General features: G+C 45.6%; 1 protein-coding gene across 5 annotated transcripts in view; it reads right to left on the reverse strand.

Moving 5' to 3' along the window:
- Nucleotides 1–22,810, reverse strand: part of DIP2A (disco interacting protein 2 homolog A) — a 120,909-nt gene that overhangs the window by 61,454 nt on the left and 36,645 nt on the right. For 2 of the 5 annotated variants that reach the window (XM_070377777.1, XM_070377763.1), the window contains 5 exons: nt 21,848–21,982; nt 14,373–14,492; nt 13,131–13,325; nt 7,149–7,240; nt 846–956 (listed from right to left, as the gene is read on the reverse strand). In XM_070377777.1, the coding sequence (XP_070233878.1) occupies nt 846–956; nt 7,149–7,240; nt 13,131–13,325; nt 14,373–14,492; nt 21,848–21,982 (653 nt within the window). Of the gene's footprint in view, nt 1–845; nt 957–7,148; nt 7,241–13,130; nt 13,326–14,372; nt 14,493–21,847; nt 21,986–22,810 lie in introns of all 5 variants that reach the window. The other 3 variants (XM_070377773.1, XM_070377758.1, XM_070377767.1) reach the window with 2 other exon arrangements.

The following is a 22,810-nucleotide window of genomic DNA, read 5'->3' on the forward strand; positions in this document are numbered from 1 at the left end:
TTCAGTAGCATTTTATCATTTCCTTCATATAAGTTTTAGAAACTCGAATCTTTCCCTAAAAACCCTGTATTCAAATATCTGCGTATCATATATATAACCCTTTGGGATATACTGCGTTTATTCACAAGTTTTACTTTGAGGATTCTCAAATTCGAATATTTCTTGCTGATAATGCTCATGTTAATAATTACCTGAACACTGGGATACAACAGAAAACTATGATTTTCTAAAATACATGTTGAGTCTACTAGAATAATACACTTTTCAGTAATCAGATTACTGGTTGCTAACTCATTTCAGTCGTGTCCGACTCTGTGTGACTCCATAGACAGCAGCCCTGGTATTTATATCTAAAGTGTAATAGCTATCTAGGACATCAGCCCCTCCCCCACTGGAAGCCACCTGTGAGCAATGAGATGTGCTCACTGTTTTGGAGGTGATCGAACACAGGAGGGTCTCAAGTCATGTGTTTATCACTGAGAAATGAGCTATAACACATCTCTGTAATGACTGACTCATCCAGAAGTGAAAATTATTATCAAGAAGCACATCATTTTGAGAAAAGGTTTAACAGAATCTCATCAGATCCCAAATTCTATTCGTTAGAAGAAAAGACGTTCATTTCTGTTGGGATATCCGCACCAACAGGTGTTCTTGCGCCTTTCTCCCAGGGAGACACATGAAAGGGCATCTGGGTGAAGCTGCCCGGGTCTCTCTGAAGCCCGCCCGCCTGTCCTCGCCCATCAAGAGGCGCCTGGAGCAAGGACACGAAGACACCTGCACTGGATGCGGGGCTTCAGGACCAAGCCTCAGGGACCACGAACCGAGCTGGCACCACGCGCTACCTTTCTGGTGAGCGGCACTTCGATGGGGACAGGAACCAGCTCGGCCAGGAGACACCCGTAGAACGCAACCATGAACATCACTGGGTCACTATTCGGAAACACCAGCGCCACCTACGAGAGCACAAAGGAAAACCCTGCAAACCACTCGGGAAGAAGCCAGTCATCTGCATACCTGCTGATGAGACAGATTTTAGCTCAGAAAATGTTACTTTGTGTGTTAATACTTGGTTCTTAAGTTTCCACAACCATGTAACTTCTATTACATACTTTTTAGGTTAAAGTCTTTACTCCACATGTAACAAAACATGTTAAATTCCTGGGCCTAATAAAAAGCAAGTTTGGCAAAGTAAGTCCGGCTGGGTCTGCCAGTGGGTCTAAATCCACCTCCATCCACTCTGACCACTCAGGGACAGGTGTGATGGACCACCACCCACCATCAAGTAGCCCAGGACAAAAACACCTGGATATGAAAAGAGAACCCGGAATCAAAGTATATCCAAGTATCTTCCAAAAGGGAATCTGGACACTGAAGTTTAATTGGACAGATCTTCACTCAAGACTGAAACACTAACAGGGGAGAGTGGGGGGCACAGAATACCTCTGCAAGACCCGCCCCCAACACCTGCCCTCTCCCTCTGAGTCTCCACAGGGTGTCCACTCCCTGCTTTCATCTGGTCATCATGCTGCCACAGTTTAAATTATACCTTCTCAGGACTTACCTGGTGGTCCAGTGGTTAAGACTTCACACTCCCAACGCAGGGGACTGAGGTTTGATCCCTGGTCAGGGAACTAGATCCCATATGCCACAAGCATGGCCTCCAAAATTACATATTCTATTTATCTTACATATTTATTAAAAAAAATTTTTTTGAACACAGAGATTTAAAATGACAAAAAGCACTAATGAAAAAGAGCACCCTGTACTCTTCCCCACCCCACAAGGCAACCACTTCTAACACATCTTAAACCCTCCCCTTGGCCAACTCTCTCGTCTTTTCAGACACTATGCTCATCTTGCTGCATCTCACGTCTGAAGGTATTAGGCACTTTACTTCCTTTTATAGCAGACGAACCCTGAGCCCTCTGCCCTCTTCCCCTTGCTCTTCTCCCATCATCCCAATTTCCATGTCTTACAATATCTGGTTAAATCAAAAGCTATTTAGGAATATTTGTAATGCCATAACATTGTAGTAAGTGTGCTTGAAACCTAAATGGTAAGCCAGAATAGTTTATGAGGAGACTGTTAACACAGAGCCTTGGATAACTAATAACCCTTGAATAAGACAAAACTTGAGCTACATCTATATTCATTCTGTACTTGAGGTCTGGAAATCAAGTTTCTAACAAGTTTCTTGAAAATGGCAAAGATCTCCTTTGAAGGCTGATGTTAATAAGCGTTTGTCCCACTACAAGGACTGTGAGCCTTGAGACTGGATGTTTGGTAGAGCATACATGTGAATATTCATTGGAAGGACTGATGCTGATTCTGAAGCTCCAATACTTTGGCTACCTGATGCGAAGAACTGACTCATTGGAAAAGACCCTGATGCTGAGAAAGACTGAAGGCAGGAGGAGAAGGGGACAACAGAGGATGAGATGGTTGGATGGCATCACCGATTTGATAGACATGAATTTGAGCAAGCTCTGGGAGTTGGTGATGGACAGGGAAGCCTGGCATGCTGCAGTCCATGGGGCTGCAAAGAGTTGGACATGAATGAGCGACTGATTTGAACACATTTTTAGAGAATATCTTATAAAGAGTTGTGTCTGTTCAATTTTATAAAATACATTATAACAGGAGGATGAACTTGCCACCCACCTCCGATCACTAACTCTCTAACTGTGATCTCGTCAGCTTTTTTATAACTAACCCAACTACGTGGATCCACTTTCAAGTCAATAGAGTATCTGTAAGTATGTCCTTGCAAGAACTTACCTCCAGAGAAAGAAATGAGTGATTCTCAGACTCCCTGTAAAGCACAACAGGAGCCCGGGTTTCCAGCAGGTCTGTCCTAAAGCATCAGGTACATAAGGTATCGTCTGGTACTGCTCACACTTCTACAGCCAAGCCCCGCCCTGTCTTCTGGTGGGACAGTCACTGCCTCTTTCACCAGCTTCATTCCCTATGTGCACCAGCCAGCTTTCTCAGAAATGCTCCACTGGGTTGTCAAACCTAGGCAGTAGTATTTCCAAATAACTAGCCAGGCAGGTAAGCTCACGGTTTCATGAGCTGCTGACCAGACGGCCCACCTGGGGTGTCATCCTCCTGATCTCGGTTGGGCTGCTTCTTGGTCTGCAGCTTGAGGTCACCCTGGTAGCTCTCCTGTCTGACCAGTTACTCCTATGCTGAAGCACTTTGTCTGTTAACTTCCCGAGACAGTCCATCAGAGCCAACTGTCTGAGTGCCGCCTGTCTGAAAACAGCGCCCCGTCCTCACCTCTGTCTGTCTGAGGGCTGCCTGTCTGAAAACAGTCCCCCATCCTTACCTCTGTGACTGTCTGAGTGCCGCCTGTCTGAAAACACTGCTCGTCCTCACCTCTGTGACTGTCTGAGAGCTGCCTGTCTGAAAACACTGCCCGTCCTCACCTCTCTGACTGTCTGAGTGCTGCCTGTCTAAAAACAGTGCCGGTCCTCACCTCTGAGACTATCTGAGTGCTGCCTGTGTGAAAACAGTACCTGTCCTCACCTCTGTGACTGAGCGCTGCCTGTCTGAAAACAGCGCCACGTCCTCACCTCTGTGACTGTCTGAGTGCTTCCTGTCTGAAAACAGTGCCCCGTCCTCACCTCTGTCTGTCTGAGGGCTGCCTGTCTGAAAACAGTCCCCCATCCTCACCTCTGTCTGTCTGAGGGCTGCCTGTCTGAAAACAGTCCCCCATCCTTACCTCTGTGACTGTCTGAGTGCCGCCTGTCTGAAAACACTGCTCGTCCTCACCTCTGTGACTGTCTGAGAGCTGCCTGTCTGAAAACACTGCCCGTCCTCACCTCTCTGACTGTCTGAGTGCTGCCTGTCTGAAAACACTGCCCCGTCCTCACCTCTCTGACTGTCTGAGTGCTGCCTGTCTGAAAACAGTGCCCCGTCCTTACCTCTGTGACTGTCTAAGGCCTACGTGTCTGAAAACAGTGCCCCGTCCTCACCTCTGTGACTGTCTGAGTGCTGCCTGTCTGAAAACACTGCCCATCCTCACCTCTGTGACTGAGTGCTGCCTGTCTGAAAACAATGCCCCGTCCTTACCTCTGTGACTGTCTGAGTGCCTCCTCTCTGAAAACACTGCCCTGTCCTTACCTCTGTCTGTCTGAGTGCTGCCTGTCTGAAAACAGTGCCATCCTCACCTCTGTGACTGTCTGAGCGCTGCCTGTCTGAAAACAGTGCCCCATCCTCAGCTCTGTGACAGTCTGAGTGCTACCTGTCTGAAAACAGTGCCCCATCCTCACCTCTGTTACTGGCTGAGTGCCACCTGTCTGAAAACGCTGCCCTGTCCTCATTTCTGAGACTGTCTGAGTGCTGCCTGTCTGAAAACACTGCCCGTCCTCACCTCTCTGACTGACTGAGTGCTGCCTGTCTGAAAACGCTGCCCCATCCTCACCTCTGTGACTGCCTGAGTGCTGCCTGTCTGAAAACACTGCCCATCCTCACCTCTCTGACTGAGTGCTGCCTGTCTGAAAACAGTGCCCCGTCCTCACCTCTGTGACTGTCTGAGCGCTGCCTGTCTGAAAACACTGCCTGTCCTCACCTCTCTGACTGACTGAGTGCTGCCTGTCTGAAAACACTGCCCGTCCTCACCTCTCTGACTGACTGAGTGCTGCCTGTCTGAAAACAATGCCCTGTCCTCATCGTTGTTGACTGCCCAGGAACAGACCTGAAGGTTGAAAATACTGTTTCATGTCCTCCAGTATCACACCAAGAAGCCCAGCCCTGGGGCTGCTGGGCCTTCCCAGACAGCCCACTCTCCCTGAAAGCTGAATCCACCTTCCAGTACCTGGGTCGGTGCCTCGGTGTGGGCCCCTGAACCCCCACAGGTCCTTGACTCCAGCTCTGGAAATAGTCTGACATCACTATTACGATGCAATATTTCCCTCTCTCCTCTAGAAGTTATCTTAGAGGGCAGCCTTCATGATCAAGTCTAACCTGAACTGTTCTTCCTACTTTCCATCTCTCAGTCTCCCCTACTAGTATCTTTTCCTTGATTTATGGAGCTAAATCCTCATATCAGATCTCCAGGGATGTTAACGCTAATATTTTTAAAAACTTATTTTCAGGGTCTATCTTTCCTCCAAGCTGGTTTGTTTCCTCTTCCTCCCTCCCTTTCTTCCCCAGTTCCGTTCAGTTCAGTCGCTCAGTCGTATCTGACTCTTTGTGACCCCATGGACTGCAGCACACGAGGCTTCCCTGTCCATCACCAACTCCCAGAGCCTGCTCAGACTCATGTCCATCAAATTGGTGATGCCATCCAACCTCTCATCCTCTGTCAGCCCCTTCTCCTCCTGCCTTCAATCTTGCCCAGCATCAGGGTCTTTTCCATTGAGTCAGTTCTTTGCATCAGGTGGCCAAAGTATTAGAGCATCAGCATCAGTCCTTCCAATGAACATTCAGGACTGATTTCCTTTCGGGTTGACTGGTTTGATCTTGCAGTCCAAGGGACTCTCAAGAGTCTTCTCTAACACCACAGGTTTGAAAGCATCAGTTCTTCAGTGCTCAGCTTTCTTTATGGTCTAACTCTCACATCCATACATGACTACTGGAAAAACCACAGCTTTGACTAGACGGACCTTTGTTGGCAAAATAATGCCTCTGCTTTTTAATATGCTGTCTAGGTTGGTCGTAGCTTTTATTTCAAGGAGCAAGCATCTTTTAATTTCATGGCTGCAACCACCATCTGCAGTGATTTTGGAGCCCAGAAAAATAAAGTCTCGCTGTTTTCCATTGTTTCCCCACCTATTTGCCATGAAGTGATGGGACTGGATGCCATGATCTTAGTTTTCTGAATGTTGAGCTTTAAGCCAACTTTTTCACTCTCCTCTTTCACTTTCATCAAGATGCTCTTTAGTTTTTCATCACTTTCTGCCATAAGGGTGGTATCGTCTGTGTACCTGAGGATATTGATATTTCTCCCAGCAATCTCGATTCCAGCTTGTGCTTCATGCAGCCTGACATTTCGCATGATGTACTCTGCATATAAGTTAAATAAGCAGGGTGACAATATACAGCCTTGACGTATCCCTTTCCCGATTTGGACCCAGTCATTGTTCCGGGTCCGGTTCTCACTGCTGCTTCCTGCCCTGCATGCAGGTTTCTCAGGAGGCAGGGCAGGTGGTCTGGCGTCCCGTCTCTTGAAGAATTTCCCACAGTTTCTTGCAACCTTTCTCCCCCACCTCCCCTTTAATTTTTCTGCCCATTTCTTGGACCTTTGGTTCTTCTCTTTCACACGCAAGTTTCTGTCCTTACATATCCTTGGCTGCTGATTTACATTAAAGACTGAGGCACCTGGAGAGCTGCCTGAAACTCAGCACCACCCTGTCTACTCACAGCGCTTCTGCTGGGTGCGCTGACCTCAGGCACCCCTCCTCACAGGGATGGCCCTGCTGAGCAGGCTGGTTTTCACCATTCGGACTCCCTGTTATGCGTGGCCTCCTCATCTCTGGCTCAGTCTGCCAAGAGCAGTGCTGCAGGCAGAACTTCCCACAATGGCAGAAATGTTCCTTCTCAACATTCCTTCTCTATCAAATATGCTAGCTGTCGGTCACAATCAGTGACGGATCCCTGGAAACAGGATTCGCGCAACTCTTGGGTTAATTTGAACAGCCCATGTAGTCACCGCCGACCATGCTGGGCAGTGCAGGATGAGGAACTGCACTGGGGGGAGTGCAGCTCAACAGCCTCCTCTGTGTTCCGTTCTGGCCAATGGGAAAGAGGGGGCTTCCTGCCACACGGAACAGGGAAGGAGATGAATACAAAACACCCAGAATTTCAAAGTAACATCAGTGATTCCTCACAAAATATGAGCTTTGGAAATGTAACATTAATACCTGACATTAATATTTTTATTAAAACCAACATATATGAAGCAGAAGAGAAAAGAAGTTGAAGAATCAGAGACTGTCCAGTGAGTGAGAAAAAAAGGAAGCATCATTTTATCTACATCAACACAAACTTTCTCAGCGTTCAGTACTTTTCACTGCTGACTTAAACCCTTTGTGTTAATGCTGTGAGTCAAAACAATCGACAGAGCACTGCTACCATCAGAACAGATTTTTGGCCTCCGCTCTCACTCCCTCCCTCCAACAAAGGTTCATTGGGTTACTTACTCTGTCTCCAGGTTTAAGCAGTGGTTCGTTCTTATTAGTCAGTTTATTAAGTAGCGTATAAGCTAGTTTTAAACTTCGACTCCAAAGTTTGCCTAAAATAAAATAAAAATACTAACAATGTAAAATTTAAGAAACTAATAGTTACCATTTTAATGTAGCAATCATAATACTTCATTATATACCATTATTACTCTATTGTGAAAATGCAGATATTAATAGTTGCCAGTGATAGTTATTTTGCACAATGCGATAATGAATATCATAGTTTTCTCTTAGAAACAAGTTACAGATTTATTTTTCTTAACAGAAAAATAAAACATTTTATTATAAAAAAATTCAGAATACAGAAAAGCCAGCTGAAAAAAAGCATTCTTTCTGTTATGTACTTATGTGTATACACACACATAAGATGCATAATTTTTAAAAATGGGATCATATTGACACTTCACTCTTATTTCAATCAACTGTGAATCACGGTGAATGCATTTTCATTCCACTATGTCTCACTCATCCCCTTACACAAGTGGCACGCAGTTCATTTCACCTCTACAACAATAATTCACGAGGTGGGTCCTATCTTCATTTCTGCTCTTCATTCAAGAGAACAGTCAGGGAGATGCCAGGTGACTCGGTAGTGCCATGGCTGCTGGAGAGGTGCATCTGGACCCCTCACACACATACACTACAATACACCACACACACACGTCACATATACACACTGTCATAGACACCACACACACATCATGCACACACACCACATGTGTCCACAGACACCATGCACACACTCCCTCCAGCAGGTGGCAGGTCTCTACATGGATGGGAGAACAGCAGTGCTCGAGCCCAGGAGGGGAGGAGAAGGCCAGCCATGCAGCTGTGAGCAGCCAGGACACATGGCCGGCAACACTTGTAGCACAAGCTGCTGACAAGTACAGACATCCAGAACACAAAAATGCTACAAAGAGCCCTGTGTAAAAATGTGCAGAAGACTCAACAGCATTTAACAAAAGAGAAAACCTAAAGGATGAAAACAGGAAAAGACTGCAACATACCAGCCATCACCAGATTAGCACCACAATGACTATCACTGTGTTCTCAGCAGATTAGCTCAAAGTTACGCTGCCAAAGGGAGGGAGAGGGACTCACACAGCAGGCAGCTGAGTGCAAACTGGAAAGGTCTGGAATTACCTGACAAAGGTAAAAACGTCATTATCCTAGACCGAGCTAGCGCCTCCTCTCCTAATATTAATACATGCTCTACAAGAACGCATGCTTGTGTACCAGGCAGCACTGACTGTAACAATCAAGATAGAAATGACCCAACATCCACCAATAGTATGATGGATACATATACTCTGAAATAGTATTCATTCCTCAACGGAAATGAATGAGCTACAACTATATACAACAATACCGGTGACTCTTAATGCATATAGTAAAAGGCTCCACTGCCAAGCAGGAATGGGCAGTGATGGCAGACCAGCATTCCCATCCAAAATGATTTTAAGGCTGGATAAAATGCAAGACCATCTGCTGGGGGAGTTGACTCCAGGGAAACCCCTGGGGAGGGGAGCTGATCTTCCACAGCTGTTCTTGCAAAAACTGGGGGGTTTGGGGTCCTGCCACCCATAGGACATCAGTGCCTCATGGTCTTATGTCCATCAATTGCTGCTGCTGGGGCATGGAGACCAGGGCCCCAAGAAGAACACTGAATCCCAGGGCCATGCATGGAGGTGGAAGCCTTGGAGAAGCCATTCAGAGCCCTCAAGTTGCTATGTAAGACAAAGATTGTGGATGGGATCACTCAGAATACACCAGTTTAGAGAATCTGAATAAAGGAAAACAGAAAATCTCCAAACTGAAGTATATATAAAAAAGAACACAAAACATAAAAAAAGATTTATTAAAGGCACACGGGACTCAGAGAGGTATTAATATAAATGTAATCAGAGTCCCAGAAGGACAGGAGAAATAAATGGGGAAGAAACACTATATCAAGAACTTATGGGTGTAAGTTTCCAGAAACTGATGAAAGATACCACTCCATAGATTTAAGAAGGCGTGTGGTCCCCCAGCAGAAGCTTCCAAAGAACATCACAGCTAAATGCATCATAGCAAGACAGACACAAGGCAGAGCCAAAAGCCACAGGGGAACGAGACAACCCATCATCCAGAGAGTGGCAGCAACCTGGCCTCTCACTTCCCAGAAGCCATCTCCAAGCCTGCAGAGTCCAACAACCCTGACCCCCTTCTAAGAGGGAGATGCAGGAAGTCCCGCAGCCAGAGGAGAGGTTATGGGGGAAACACAGGGAGGTGAGAGGGAACATTTAGCCAAGGAAGGAAAATAGCATGAGTCCTGACTTAAGAAGCAGAGCAGTGAATGGTGTCTTATGGGCGTAATGGATACAGACTTAAGATGCAGGACAAGGAAGCAAGGGCCTCAGGCCGGGATCTTCAGCAAGCACCAAGGCAGAGCGAGGCTAGAGAAGGGCCCGTGAAGGGGAGAGTGGACAGTGGCCTTGCAGCCCCTGCAGGCCTCTCCCAAGGACAGTCCTGGCTGAGCAGGACACAGGCCCTGTCCTTACCCCTCATGCAACCTGGACCTGAAAGTTGAATTGGATAGGTGAAGGCTGTCCTCACAAGTGGGCAGCAAGCTCCTTTCCTAAAGAATTGCAGACCCATCTCTTTAATGAGCACAGGTAAAAGCCTACAAACAACATATCGGCAATCAGAACTCAGGCATTTACTTAAAGATATTAGGGCCAAGTGGGATCTATTCTAGGAATGCACGGGCTGCTTAACATTTGAAAATTATTCAATGGAACTTATCGACATCTGTTAGATCATAGAAAAAGCAAGAAAATTCCAGAAAACACATCTGCTTCACTGACAACATTAAAGCCTTTGACTATGTGGATCACAACAAACTGTAGAAAATTCTTAAAAACACAGAAATACCAGACCACTTTACCTGCCTCCTGACAAACTTGTATGCAGGTCAAGAAGCAACAGTTAGAAGCAGACACGGAACAATGAACTAGTTCAAAACTGGGAAAGGAGTGCATCTAGACTGTATATGACTCACAAGCTGAAATCAAGAGAGAAATAGCAACAACCTCAGACATGCAGACGACACCACGCTAATGGCAGAAAATGAAGAGGAATTAAAGAGACTTTTGATGAGGGTGAAAGAGGAGAGTGAAAAAGCTGCCCTAAAACTCAACATTCAAAAAACTAAGATTATGGCATCTGGTCCCATCACTTTATGGCAAATAGAAGAGGGAAAAGGGAAAGCAGTGACAGATTTTATTTTCTTGGGCTCCCAAATCACTGCAGACAGGGACTAGAGCCACGAAATTACAAAGACGCTAGCTCCTTGGAAGAAAAGCCATGACAAACCTAGATAGCATATTAAAAAGCAGAGACATCACTTTGCCGACAAAGGTCCATATAGTTAAAGCTATGGTTTTTCCAGTAGTCATGTATGGATATGAGAGTTGGACCATAAAGAAGGCTGAGTGCCAAAGAATTGATGCTTTTTAACTGTGGTGCTGGAGAAGAATCTTGAGAGTCTGTTCGACAGCAAGGAGATCCAACCAGTCCATCCTAAAGGAGATCAGTCTTGATTATCCATTGGAAGGACTGATGCTAAAGCTGAAGCTCCAATACTTTAGCCACTTGATGCAAACAGCCCACTCACTGGAAAATACCCTGACGCTGGGAAAGACTGACGGCAGGAGGAGAAGTGGGCGACAAGAGGATGAGATGGTTGGATGGCATCACCAGCTCAATGGACATGAGTTTGAGCAAGCTCTGGGAGATGGTGAAGGACAGGGAAGCCTGGCATGCTGCAGTCCATCAGGTCGCAAGGAGTCAGACTCAACAGAGGGACAGAACAACAGCAACTCACCAAACTAGTAGAGGAGGACAGAGAAGTCATGTGAGCATCGTGACGAAGCAGAAAAAACCAATGCATGTCAAACAGCTTTTAGCAAATTAGGAATAGAAGTGAACTTTATTAACCTGATGAAGAATTTCTACCATAAAACAAGCAAAAAAGCTACAGTCAACATCTGCATCAAGACCAAGTGCTGTCCATCTAAGACGGGAAAGGGCTCATGCTGCACTGGTGGCTCCAGCCAAGGTGAGGCAGGGACAGAAGCACTAGGAAGGCCAGGATGACGCATCACTGCCCCTAGGTACTAGACTGTGAACAGGATGCTCAGGACTACTTGCTAAGAGATCAAAAAGAACTAACGCATCACTTTAGCAAGATCACTAGATACAAAGTCACTGTTCAAAAAAGCAATTGCTTTTCTATATACAGGCAACAAGGCGTAGAAAAAACTTACTCATTCCATTCCAACAGGAATAAATCCAACAAGATTCCTGGACTCAAAAGTATAAATCTCCACTGAGAGAAACTAAAGCAGACCTTGAAAGGGGAACATTCCAGGGCTGTGAACTGGAGGATTCCACAATCACAACACTGATGAGTTCAATGCAGTGTCAGTCACTATCCTGGAGGATTTTTTCTGGAATGGATGCAATGATTCTAAAGTTTACTTGGAAATACAAAGAGCCAAGAAGAGTCAAGGAAATCCTGAGAATCGATCGCAGAGCAGACGGACTGACATCCGACACTGACTCACAGCTCCAGTGACTCAGGAAGCCAGTACAGATGGCAGATGGTGAGACAGAACAGACCCACAAGCACATCTCTCACCTGGTGAAAAGCCGTTGGACTGCAAAGCCATCCCTGGGGGAAGCACTGTTTCTCACCAATGATCGTGGATCAATTACATTCAGAGGAGAGAAAATGAGTCCAAGTTCACCCCACAAAAAAGAAAACTGCAAATAGATCGTAGCCCTAAGTGTGAAAAGAAAAAGGCGTCTCCACATGAGAAGGCAGGAGAAAACCTGTGTGACCTAAGGTTCGGCAAAGGCTTCCGATGCTGGACAGAAAGCACAGAGAAGGGGGAAGATAGGTAAATTAGACTGCATTAGGCTAAGCCTCTCGTTTATCTAAAGTCACAGTGAAAAGTGTTAAAAGGCAGTACAGAGGGTGGGAGAATTCATTTGCAAAACATGTACTGGAGAAAAGGCGCCTGACTGAAACGTAAAAAGCATCAGCAAATGGACAGAGAAATAAGCTGAAGATTCGGGTGCTTCCTAGAAGGAGGGCTCACGTAGCCCACAAGCACGTGAAGAGCACCCTCTGCACCAGGAAGCCAGTCAGCACTCAACTGGGCACCATGATGCACACTCCCCAGGAAGGAGAAAGGAGACGGCCCAGCACTGGGTGGGGGTGTGGGAAGTGCCCGGCAGCTCAGCCCATGCCCACAGCAGCACAGATGCCTATACACGTCCACCGAAGACGCACAAAGGATGATCACAATAGTACAACACACAGCAGCCCCGCTGTGGACACAACCCAGATGTCCACCGACTGTGCAGCGCGGACGTCAGCAGATGGGTGAAACAACACCCACAGATGAGAATGAACTGACCACACAGTGCATGGGTGAGTCTCAGACAGCGCCAAGCATGATGCAGCCCAGGCACGTGGGACCTGCTCACACCAGTGGTCAACAGGGCACTGGCCTTGGCTGTGGGCGATGCCAGCCTGGGTACCAGGAGTACCTGAGGGCCAAGTGTTCCATGAAAACACACTGAGCCCAAAGTACACGATTTGTGTTATGTAAAAACGAAGATGGAACCAAAAAATGCCAAACAAAAAAAACAAACACTGCTTGATGCCATTTTTACAAAGTTCAAAATGAAACAAAACTGAACTCCACTGGTCAGAAAGGCACACACAGACGTGGAGTACAGGGGGTGGTCGCTGCTGCTGGGAAGGGTAGCGGGTGGGACGGTGAGGCAAGGCTGTTTCCCCACCCACTGTGTCAGCTCGTCAGGAATCTGCTCTCCCCTGCCCCGCGAGCTCATATCTGTGTGGCCCCTCAGCCTCCTGCTGACACTTGCCATAGGTGAGGGTGTAGACGGCCTTCCCGGCGGTGTCCAGAGCAGTCAGGCACGGGGCTTTGGGCTGTGTGGTACCCCACTGCTGCAGGGCGGCCAGCAGCGAGGGCGGCCAGGAGCTCTCGGCCAGGGGCTCCCCTTGCAGCACCGCCATCTGGCTGCCCTCGGGCTTCGGCTGGTTCGGATCTGGCTGCTGCACTACAAGCAAAACAGACATGTGAAGACCAGCATTTCTATAACCAGGCACACGCTCTGCTTGTTAGGCCTCACGTTTTATCTTTCTCTTCTTCAAAAGCACCAACTCTAAAAAAGCTACCATCATTTCTCTAGATTTCCTTATTGTTACAACAGTCACAGACCAGCTGACCAAGGATGGAAGAAATCAGGATGAGTCCTGTGACTGTAACCAGAGAGTCACAAGGATCCCAGGCTTTTACCTGAAGACACCTGAGAAGCAGGTGTCCCCACTTATAAAGGATGAGAACAGAATAACCACTTCAGTTGGGGCTCAAACCATGTTGGAAGAAAAATAATAAAGTAAAATCTATTATATTTTCAGTGGATATGTAACCAAGATTTGTCCAAATGTAAGAAAGACTTCCTAAAAAGCATTCATAGAATTGAACTCTGAATCTGAAAGGCATGATGTGATTACACAGACAAGCCCTGACAGCCACGCTAACCCCCAGGTAGGGGAGACACCAGAGCTGGCCTAAGGGGCGACTGCACAGCAGTGGTGCCGAAACCAAGGGCTGGTGGGCCAGGTGCCCCGAGGCCATGATAACACGTCACACGCTGGTGTCTTGTACAGGGCTTGACTTTTCGTTTCCTACAGATTTATACTTCTTAGTAAGTCTACGCTCTTCTTTCCTAAATATATACATATACATATATATATATATAAAATTCATAAATGAGAGACAGAAATTCTAAAAAAGAGTCCAAACTTTGATGAAAACACAATGCTTTAAAACCAAGGGAAGACAAGTAGTTCAGACTTAAAGTTTAAAGTTTACTCTTACAGAGTCCTACCACTAGGCAAGGCACAGAGACGCCATCTCTTAACTACGACTGGTGTGCACAGTGCCTGGGATCATGTGTGATGGGGAGGTCACTCCACACACATGACCAGAGCCTGGACACAGACTGCGGTTTTCTACATCTTCTGCCGCGGCGATAACCATGTCATCACACCTGGCAGTCTCCCTGCTCGCACAAACTGGAGGGCCGGCATTGGACGCTCACCTTCCAACAGCTCCTCGAAATCATCCACGAAGAACTCCTTCAGGGGAGGGCGCTTTGGCCTCTTCAGGGTGTTCAGAAGCTGCTGGATCTTGGAGGACACTCTGCTGTTCACGGGGACACCTGTCACAGGAAGAAAGCACTGAGGCCAGAGGTCAACCACGTGAGCACGTCAGAACTCGTGAACCTAACCGAGCTCTGATGGCCCATCAAATGGCCAGCCTGGGATTTATCAGTTCATCTGACATTTACTGACGCCTTCCAGGAACCAGAACTTTTTGTAAGCCAGTGGTTTTCAGAGTGGCCCAGGGACCCTTAGGAGTGCCCGAGGCCCTTTCAGGGGCTTCGTGGGGTCACGTGAGATGCCATTTGTGCTCCTCTCTCACACGTGCACAGCAGAGTTTTCCAGAGGCTGCATGGTGTGGGTGCCCAGCAGATGGGAATCATGCAGACGCTGCTCTCACACCTGCAAACAAGCCTGCTCTCTCACGGCACCTCACTGCACAGGAGCTGCTCCTGTGACTGTGTGCTGTTCATGCTAAGATGTAATGAGTTCGGTATCACTATTTTTCAATGAGTTAATTTTAACAAATCTTTAATTTCTAATATGGTAAACATCCAGAGATAACCCACATAAGCTATTTTTCAATGAGTTAATTTTAACAAATCTTTAATTTCTAATATGGTAAATATCTAGAGATAACCCACATAAGCTAAAAGCTCTTTGGTGTCCTCACTAATTATTAAGAAATTCTGTCCTGGGGGATGTAAAGTTAGCCAACAGGTAAGTCTGCCCTCAAATACCTCACAGTCTGCTGCATGGAAAGAAGCAAAAATATGTATATGTGCCAGCAAAAAAGGGCACCCACCACAGTGACAAGTCCTCAGAGGAAAAGGCGCAGGGGACATGAGTGGGTGCACTGGTAGAAGAGGCGAGAGAAAGGCCTGGAACCAGCCACCCCTTTGCACCATGAGGCACATGGCACCTCCCTTCTCCTGGGCTAGGTCAACAATTGAAACCTGCATTCACTGGCTTAGCCTCTGCAGGCCCCTTTACGATACCAGCATTTTGAAAGAGTCTGACTCTTTCCTTTATTAAGTAGAATATGCCTCATTCTGCATTTGCTTGAGGTTTTCTCAGGATTCAATTCAGATATTGCACTGCTGGCTGAACAGCACCTGAGAATCACATCCAGGCGCATAGGACCCCCACTGCTCTTTTGAGGTTCTGGACACACTGCTGTCCAGCACTTCATTGTCGTCACTATTTTTTTCTAGTGCAACTAACAAGCACTCTGAGAGGAGACCCTTCAAGACCTCACATATACCCTGACCCCATCCAGCTCTCTCCCTTCGTGTAACAGCCACCACCACTCTGTCAGATGCAAGCTTTATCGCAATGGTTCATCAATTATATTCCACCTTAAGCGGCCACTGACACTAACAGTTGCCACCTGACTTCCTTCCTTCCTTACTGGCTCTCCTGAGAAAAGCTACTGAAGACCAAGACAGTGGCGAGATATGCTCCCTGATATTGCAGTCTTTGCTTCCTCTAGCACACAGAGCTAAAAAGCCCATGTACATGCACATGCGTGCATACTCATGGATATGCACACACCCCATACACAATGCACACAGGCAGCACAACACACACAGGTCCCGTCTTAGAATCCTGGGTGCACACAGCACCCCGGTGCTGAGCTCCTTGTCAGACACCTCTTCTCCACAGCAGGAGCCTGGCTCCCAACAGCAATGCCGCAGTTCTGCACCATCACAGATGTGACTTAATTCCCCGAGTCCTACCCAAACCAACACAGGAACAGCTACACACGAGAGTTCAGGTTGGTGAGCCTTGCCCAGGACTGAGGGCACTGTGTCCCCCACAGACAGCTCCCTCCCCCACCCCTCAAGGGTGGCTATGCAGTTCTTGGGAATACAATCAGATTTATTTATTTACAATTCTTTTCAGTTTTGGGATTCCCCCCTTCTTCTCATCTTTTAGTTTCTGTTTTAAATGTGCAGAACATATGTCTAAAAATCACAACTATATAAAAAGATAAACTCGAACAACTGTCACTCTGCCCTGAATTCCTGGCCACCCACTCTGTCCTCTGCAGGACCAGCCCCTGCTTTCTGGCTCCTCCCTCCTGTTGGTTGTTCTCCTGCTTCTCACAAGGGAGGTGGTAAACTACAAACGTTCCTTTCCTCTTTGCCTTTTCACGTAACATCTCCTGGAAAACATTCCAGGTCAAAAAGAGCTTCTCACTATTCCTGACAGCCGCACAGTCCTCCACCATGTGAATGTACCCAGTTTATCCCACAATTTGAGAGGCCTGGATGGCAGGCAGTTTCCATTATTCCCGAGAGTTGCCCAGGCCTCCACCATGTGACTGTTCCCGGTTTATTTCACAATTTGAGAGGCCTGGATGGCAGGTAGTTCCCAATGTTTTGCAAGTACAGACAGCACGGCAGTGGGTGAGCTCGCATGTACACAATTCCTGATTTCTGGAGGTGTGCACTCGGGGTAAATGCCCATGCTGTGCTGCTGATCCAAATGGAAGCACAGACACAGATTTTTAACAGCTGCTCCCTCAGAAAGGCTGACCTACTTTGCATTCCCACCAACAATGTGGATTTCTCTAGTAACGAAAAAGAATGAACATCATGTGTAAGAGCTATTTTTATATCTCTTTTTGTGAATTGTCTGTGTGTTCTGCTTATTTTCCTACACTAGGAGCTGGAAACTTCTTTAAGGACTGATAGTATCTGGGGCTGTGGCACCATCTCCATCATCACAAAAGCAGCACAGACGATTTGGGAAGGCAGGTGTGGCAGCCCCAAAAGCACCTTGAATCAAGATGAACAGAAAAACATCCCAATGAATACATTCTGGATTTAAAAAATGAAGCTGAAAAAGAAGAGCAAAGGAAACACAGAGTAAGTAGAAGGAGAGAAGTAACATAGGTGAGCAGAAATAAACATAATAGAGAAAAGATGAACAATAGAGAAAAACTGTCAAATTAAAACTGGTTCTTTGAAAGATAAAGTTCAATTAGCTCACTAGTTAGGACGATTAAGACGGAGAAAGGAGACCCTAGCAACTAACACGGTGAGCCAGCACCACGGGTCCCGCACACGCAAGGACGACAGGGGGCCTGGAGAGCAGAGACGGGATGGACGACTCCACCAAAGACACAGAACTGACTCGAGGTAGAAAGGCTGTTTCCTCTGATTAGAAAACAGAAGAGGAAGGAACGTTCCTCAATTCATCCTGAGATGAGTACTATCCTGATACCAAACCAGACAAAAGTATCAGACCAGTATTTATCTCAAACACAGACACAAATGCTAAAAAAGATACTAGTAAAGCAAATCCACAATATGCATCAGAGAGGAGGACACCACAACCAAGTGGGCTTTATCTTGAGAACATACCTCCTTTGGCTTAATTTTCAAAAGTCAGTCAATGAAATGTACTACATTAACAAACTAGGAAAGAAAAACCATATGATGAGCTTAACAGGTTTTAAAAATCATTTAACAAATATCACGATAAAAACTTTTCAGGAAACTAGAGGGAAAAAAGGAACGCCCCCAACCTGATGAAGAGCAACTATTTTAAAAAATCCATGGTTAACATCACAATTAAAAATTGAAAAAGTGGATGCTTTCCCCCTTAAATGGGAAACAGGCGAGTTGTGTCCATTCTCAACATTTCTAAGTAACATTAATGGAAGTCCTAGACACTGAGACAAAGCCAGGAAACTAAATGTTCCTACAGTGGACAATTTGGAAAGAAAAGTAAAATTTTATTCATAGACAACATGGTCATGCACTTGGAAATCTTACAGAATCTACCAAAAAGGCTACTAGAATTAATGTAAGGTCAATAGACAAGAATCAACTATGTTTCTAAAGATTAGCAATAAACAACTGGGAAAAAATTTAAATATCACTTGTAATAGCATCTAAAAATGTAACATATTTTGAGATAATTTTAACAAAATTATGTGCGATACCTGTACACTGAAGGCTACAAACACAGTGCTGAAAAAAAACTTTTAAGTGCTAAGTAAATGGAGAGATCCACCATATTTATCAACTGAAATGTACAACACTGTTAAGAGGCCAGTTCTCTCCAAACTGATCTAGAGTCAATGAAATACCAGTCAAAACCCAGCAGGAATTTTGGTAGAAATTAACAAGTGGATATTAAACTATACATTAAGATGCAAAGGAGCTAGAATAGGTAAGGCAATTTTTAAAATGAAGAGCTGAGGGCAAACTACAGTACACAATTTTAAGGTTTATTATAAAACCACATATAAAAACCCACATATATAAAATCATGACAGTGTGGTACTGGTATAAAGACAGAAAAAGCATTGGAACAGCATACAGATCCCCGAAGTAGACCCCTCTCATACGTGGTCCACCATATGCGGTCCATCTTCATTACAGATGCCAAAGAAACTGGAGTGGGTATTACATGATCCTGGAACAGCTGGACACCCATACACAGAAAAGTACACTTAGATTATATCTTTCATTGATACTAAATTTAACTCAAAATGGGTCATGTACCTAAACATAAAACTTAAAACTACAAAATTCTAGGAGAAAATATAGGAGAAAACCGTTAGATCTTGGGTCAGGAAAGTATCTACTAGATATGACACAAAAATAGAATCCACAGAAGAAAAAAATGGTAAACTGGACTTCATCAAAATGAAAGACTTCTCCTCTCACTATCAGAGGATGAAAACACAAGCCACAGACTGGGAGAAAAAAAATTTTTAACCTGATAGAGAACTTATATCCGGACTATACAAAGAACTCTGAAAACTTAAGAAAACAAACAACACATTTTAAAAAACAAGCAAAAGATTTGAACAGACCCTTGTAAAAAGATATAAAATGGGAAATAAGCACATGAAAAGATGCTAAACACCATCAGTCACTAGGGAGATGCAAACTAAAACTAGAAGGAGACACCTCCACACAACCACAAGGATGGTCAACATATAAAATCCAACACCACCAATTCTTGGCAAGGATGTGGGGGAACTGGGACTCTCATCACTAATGCCTGGGAGGTGAAATGGTACAACCACTTGGAAATAAGTTTGGCAGTTCATTTTTTTTTAATATTTATTTATATTTATTTATTTGGCTGTGTGGGGCCTTAGTTGCATCATGCGGATCTTTTATTGCAGTGCACAGTTTCTCTAGCTGTGGCTGCAGTGCTGGCGCTCAGTAGTTGTGGCTGCAGTGCTGGGGCTCAGTAGTTGCAGCATGTGGGATCTGAGTTCCCTGACCAGGGACTGAATCCATGTCCCCTGCACTGCAAGGCAGATTCTTAACCACTGGGCAACGAGGGTAGACCCAGTCTGGCAATTCCTTTAAAAACTAAAATGTTCCCTGGTGGCTCAGATGGTAAAGTGTCTGCCTGCAGTGCGGGAGACCCGGGTTCAATCCCTCAGTTGGGAAGATCCCCTGGAGAAGGAAATGGCAACCCACTCCAGTACTCTTGCCTGGAAAATTCCATGGACTGAGGAGCCTGGTAGGCTACAGTCCATGGAGTCACAAAGAGTTGGACACGACTGAGCAATTTTACTTTCTTTCTTTCAAACCTACTGTATGATCCAGCTATTCTACTCCTAGATACTGACCCAAAAGAAATGAACGTGTATATCCACACAAACACTTGTAAAGGAATAGTCACGGCAGCTTTATTTCTAACAGCCCAAAACTGGAAACACCCAAAATACCCATCAGTAGGTAAAAAGATAAACTATGGTGCATCTATAGGATGAAATCTCACATCTATAGGATGTGAGAGTCGGTCCACAACAAAAGTTGAGCACGGAAGAACTGATGCTTTTGAACTGCGGTGTTGGAGAAGACTCTTGAAGAGTCCCTTGGACTGCAAGGAGATCAAACCAGTCAATCCTAAAGGAAATCAGTCCTGAATATTCATTGGAAGGACTGATGCTCAAGTTGAAACTCCAACACTTTGGCCAGCTGACGTGAAGAGCTGACTTATTGGAAAAGACCCTGATGCTTGGCAAGACTGAAGGCAGGAGAAGAAAGGGACCACAGAGGATGAGATGGTTGGATGGCATCACCAACTCGATGGACATGAATTTGAGCAAGCTCCGGGAGGTGGGATGGACAGGGAAGCCTGTCATGCTGCAGTCCATGGAGTCCCAAAGAGTCAGACACGACTGAGTGACTGAACTGAACTGATAAGATGAAATGCAGGGATATTTCATCTCCCAAGAAAAGGGATGACCTACGATACATGCAAGAACATGGATGAATTTCAAAATAATTGTGCAGCGTGGCAGAAGCCAGACAATAAAAAGTAAATGCTGAGTGATTCTATTTATATAAAATCCTAGAAAATGCAAACTACTTTACACAGTGTCAGGAAGTAAATCAGTGGTTGCCTGAAGGGACACCAAAAAGGGCAGCAAGCAGCTGTTACAAAAGTGCATAAGGAAGTAAGTTTCCAGGAGCTCCAGGTATACTGGCTACAGTGTAAGTGTACACGTATCTTCAAGCTTAGAAAACTGTCAAGCCTTCCCTGGTGGTCCAGTGGCTACGATTCCATGCTCCAATGCAGCGAACAGGTTCAGTCCCTGTCGGGGAACCAGATTCCGCATGCTGCAACTAAGAGTTCACATGCCGCAACAAAGACTGCAGATTTCACGTGATGCAACTTAAGACCTGGTGCAGTCAAATAAACAAAATTTTTTAAAAAGCTTATAAAATTATACACTTTAATACACACAGTAGATAATGTCATTTACACCTCAACTAAGTTCTCAACAATTTTTAAATATAATGAATAGCAAGTTAATTTTTTTTTTTTATCTACCTAACCAACAGGAAGACTGCTTCATGTTGACTCCGTTTCTCCTCTTGTATCTGAATAAGGAACTGAATGACACCAACAAAATCAGACCAACTGCTCAGGAGCCTAGAAACACGTTAAGGTCTCAGATCTAAGAACTGCTGGATTGTTCTGCAACTCAAATTTGGCACATTGGAAGAAAAACTTCATGTGATTTTGATAAAAGACACTGGAAACTGTTTCAAAAGGAAACGGTACAAGCGCAAAAAGGAGACTCACGCTGACATCTCTTGGCCTGCACGTGAGAAAGCACGACCGACTGGGGCTGCTGCTGCTGGCTGCACTTGCAGTCCTGGGTCCACCTAGAGAAACTTCCCCAGCTTCTCCTCTTCCCACAGTACCACAGATCCAAACCTTGTGCAGCAACTTAAATGTGCAGGCGCTCTCCTCCCTCCTTCTCCTCCTTCCCGACTTGACCTATTCCTGATCATTTCTCCACATGATACACACACGGGCAGTCTAAATGCACCAGGGCTGCACCTGACGGCTGGCTCACCAGGTACAGTGAGATCCAGGCCTGTGCTCTGCTGTCTCAAAGCAGGAAGAGAGGCATGCTTACCACCTGCCGTCTCTAGGACACTCCCACGGCACCCCCGAGGGACTCCTCTCACGGAGGCCAGCTGCGGACGCTCACAGTATGCGTGCTGATGCTGCACGAGGCCCGTGGTGACATCAGGAGGGGCAGAGTGCAGATCTGCTTTTGAAACACAAACCCAAAATAAAAGTGGCTGTTAATTCAAAAGAACGTGAACATTAAGTCGCTGTTCAAATTCCATTCAATTGAAGCTTCAGTAGCTGAGCTCTAAGCAAGGAACGTGGCATTCCAATCGACTTTGTCTGCCTGGCTGACTGAGCACATTAGGTGCTGTGAACTCTGAACTCTGGACATGGTCTGGACAGTTCTGCGTGCACATGGTAATCCAGTTCTAAGAGGGAACTAGGCCAGAAACACCAACCACAGCACAGAATGGCCGTGAGGAATACACCTTTCCCAATTTGGCCTAAGGAGGTTTTACTTAGAAATTTCCCTTAATGAAGCAGAAATATATTTTTAATCAATAACATTTTTGTTATATTATGAAAAAACTGCCAGGCTTCTATAAACTACCTCTACTCCCCTAAAAAGCAAGTTGAATGCCATGCAGACACAAACCTTGGCAATCTTCACAGAATAAACCTACACAGATTAAAAACTATCCCTAGAGTCAGTTCAACAGGTCCCATTACTAAGAGGCTGGAGTCAGGTTCTTAAGACAGAATGTACTCAGCTCACATTTAAAGACAAGCTATGGTAGATAGAAAAAGTATTTAAATCGCTCCTTCCGTGTCTGAATGTCCATTCTGGGCTCCATTCGCACCATGTGGCATGTCTATCTGTTCTGATACTGGCTGACCGCCACTAGAGCATCACTGCTACAACTCAGTCTTCTACCAGGAAAGAGTTTGGACCTAGCGTGATACTCGTCCACTCTCGAGAATGGATACTGCTCTGTAATCTCTTTAGTCTTCAAATGAATGTTCC

The sequence above is a fragment of the Bos mutus genome, chromosome 1, assembly GCF_027580195.1.
Source record: "Bos mutus isolate GX-2022 chromosome 1, NWIPB_WYAK_1.1, whole genome shotgun sequence".
Taxonomy (NCBI): domain Eukaryota; kingdom Metazoa; phylum Chordata; class Mammalia; order Artiodactyla; family Bovidae; genus Bos; species Bos mutus.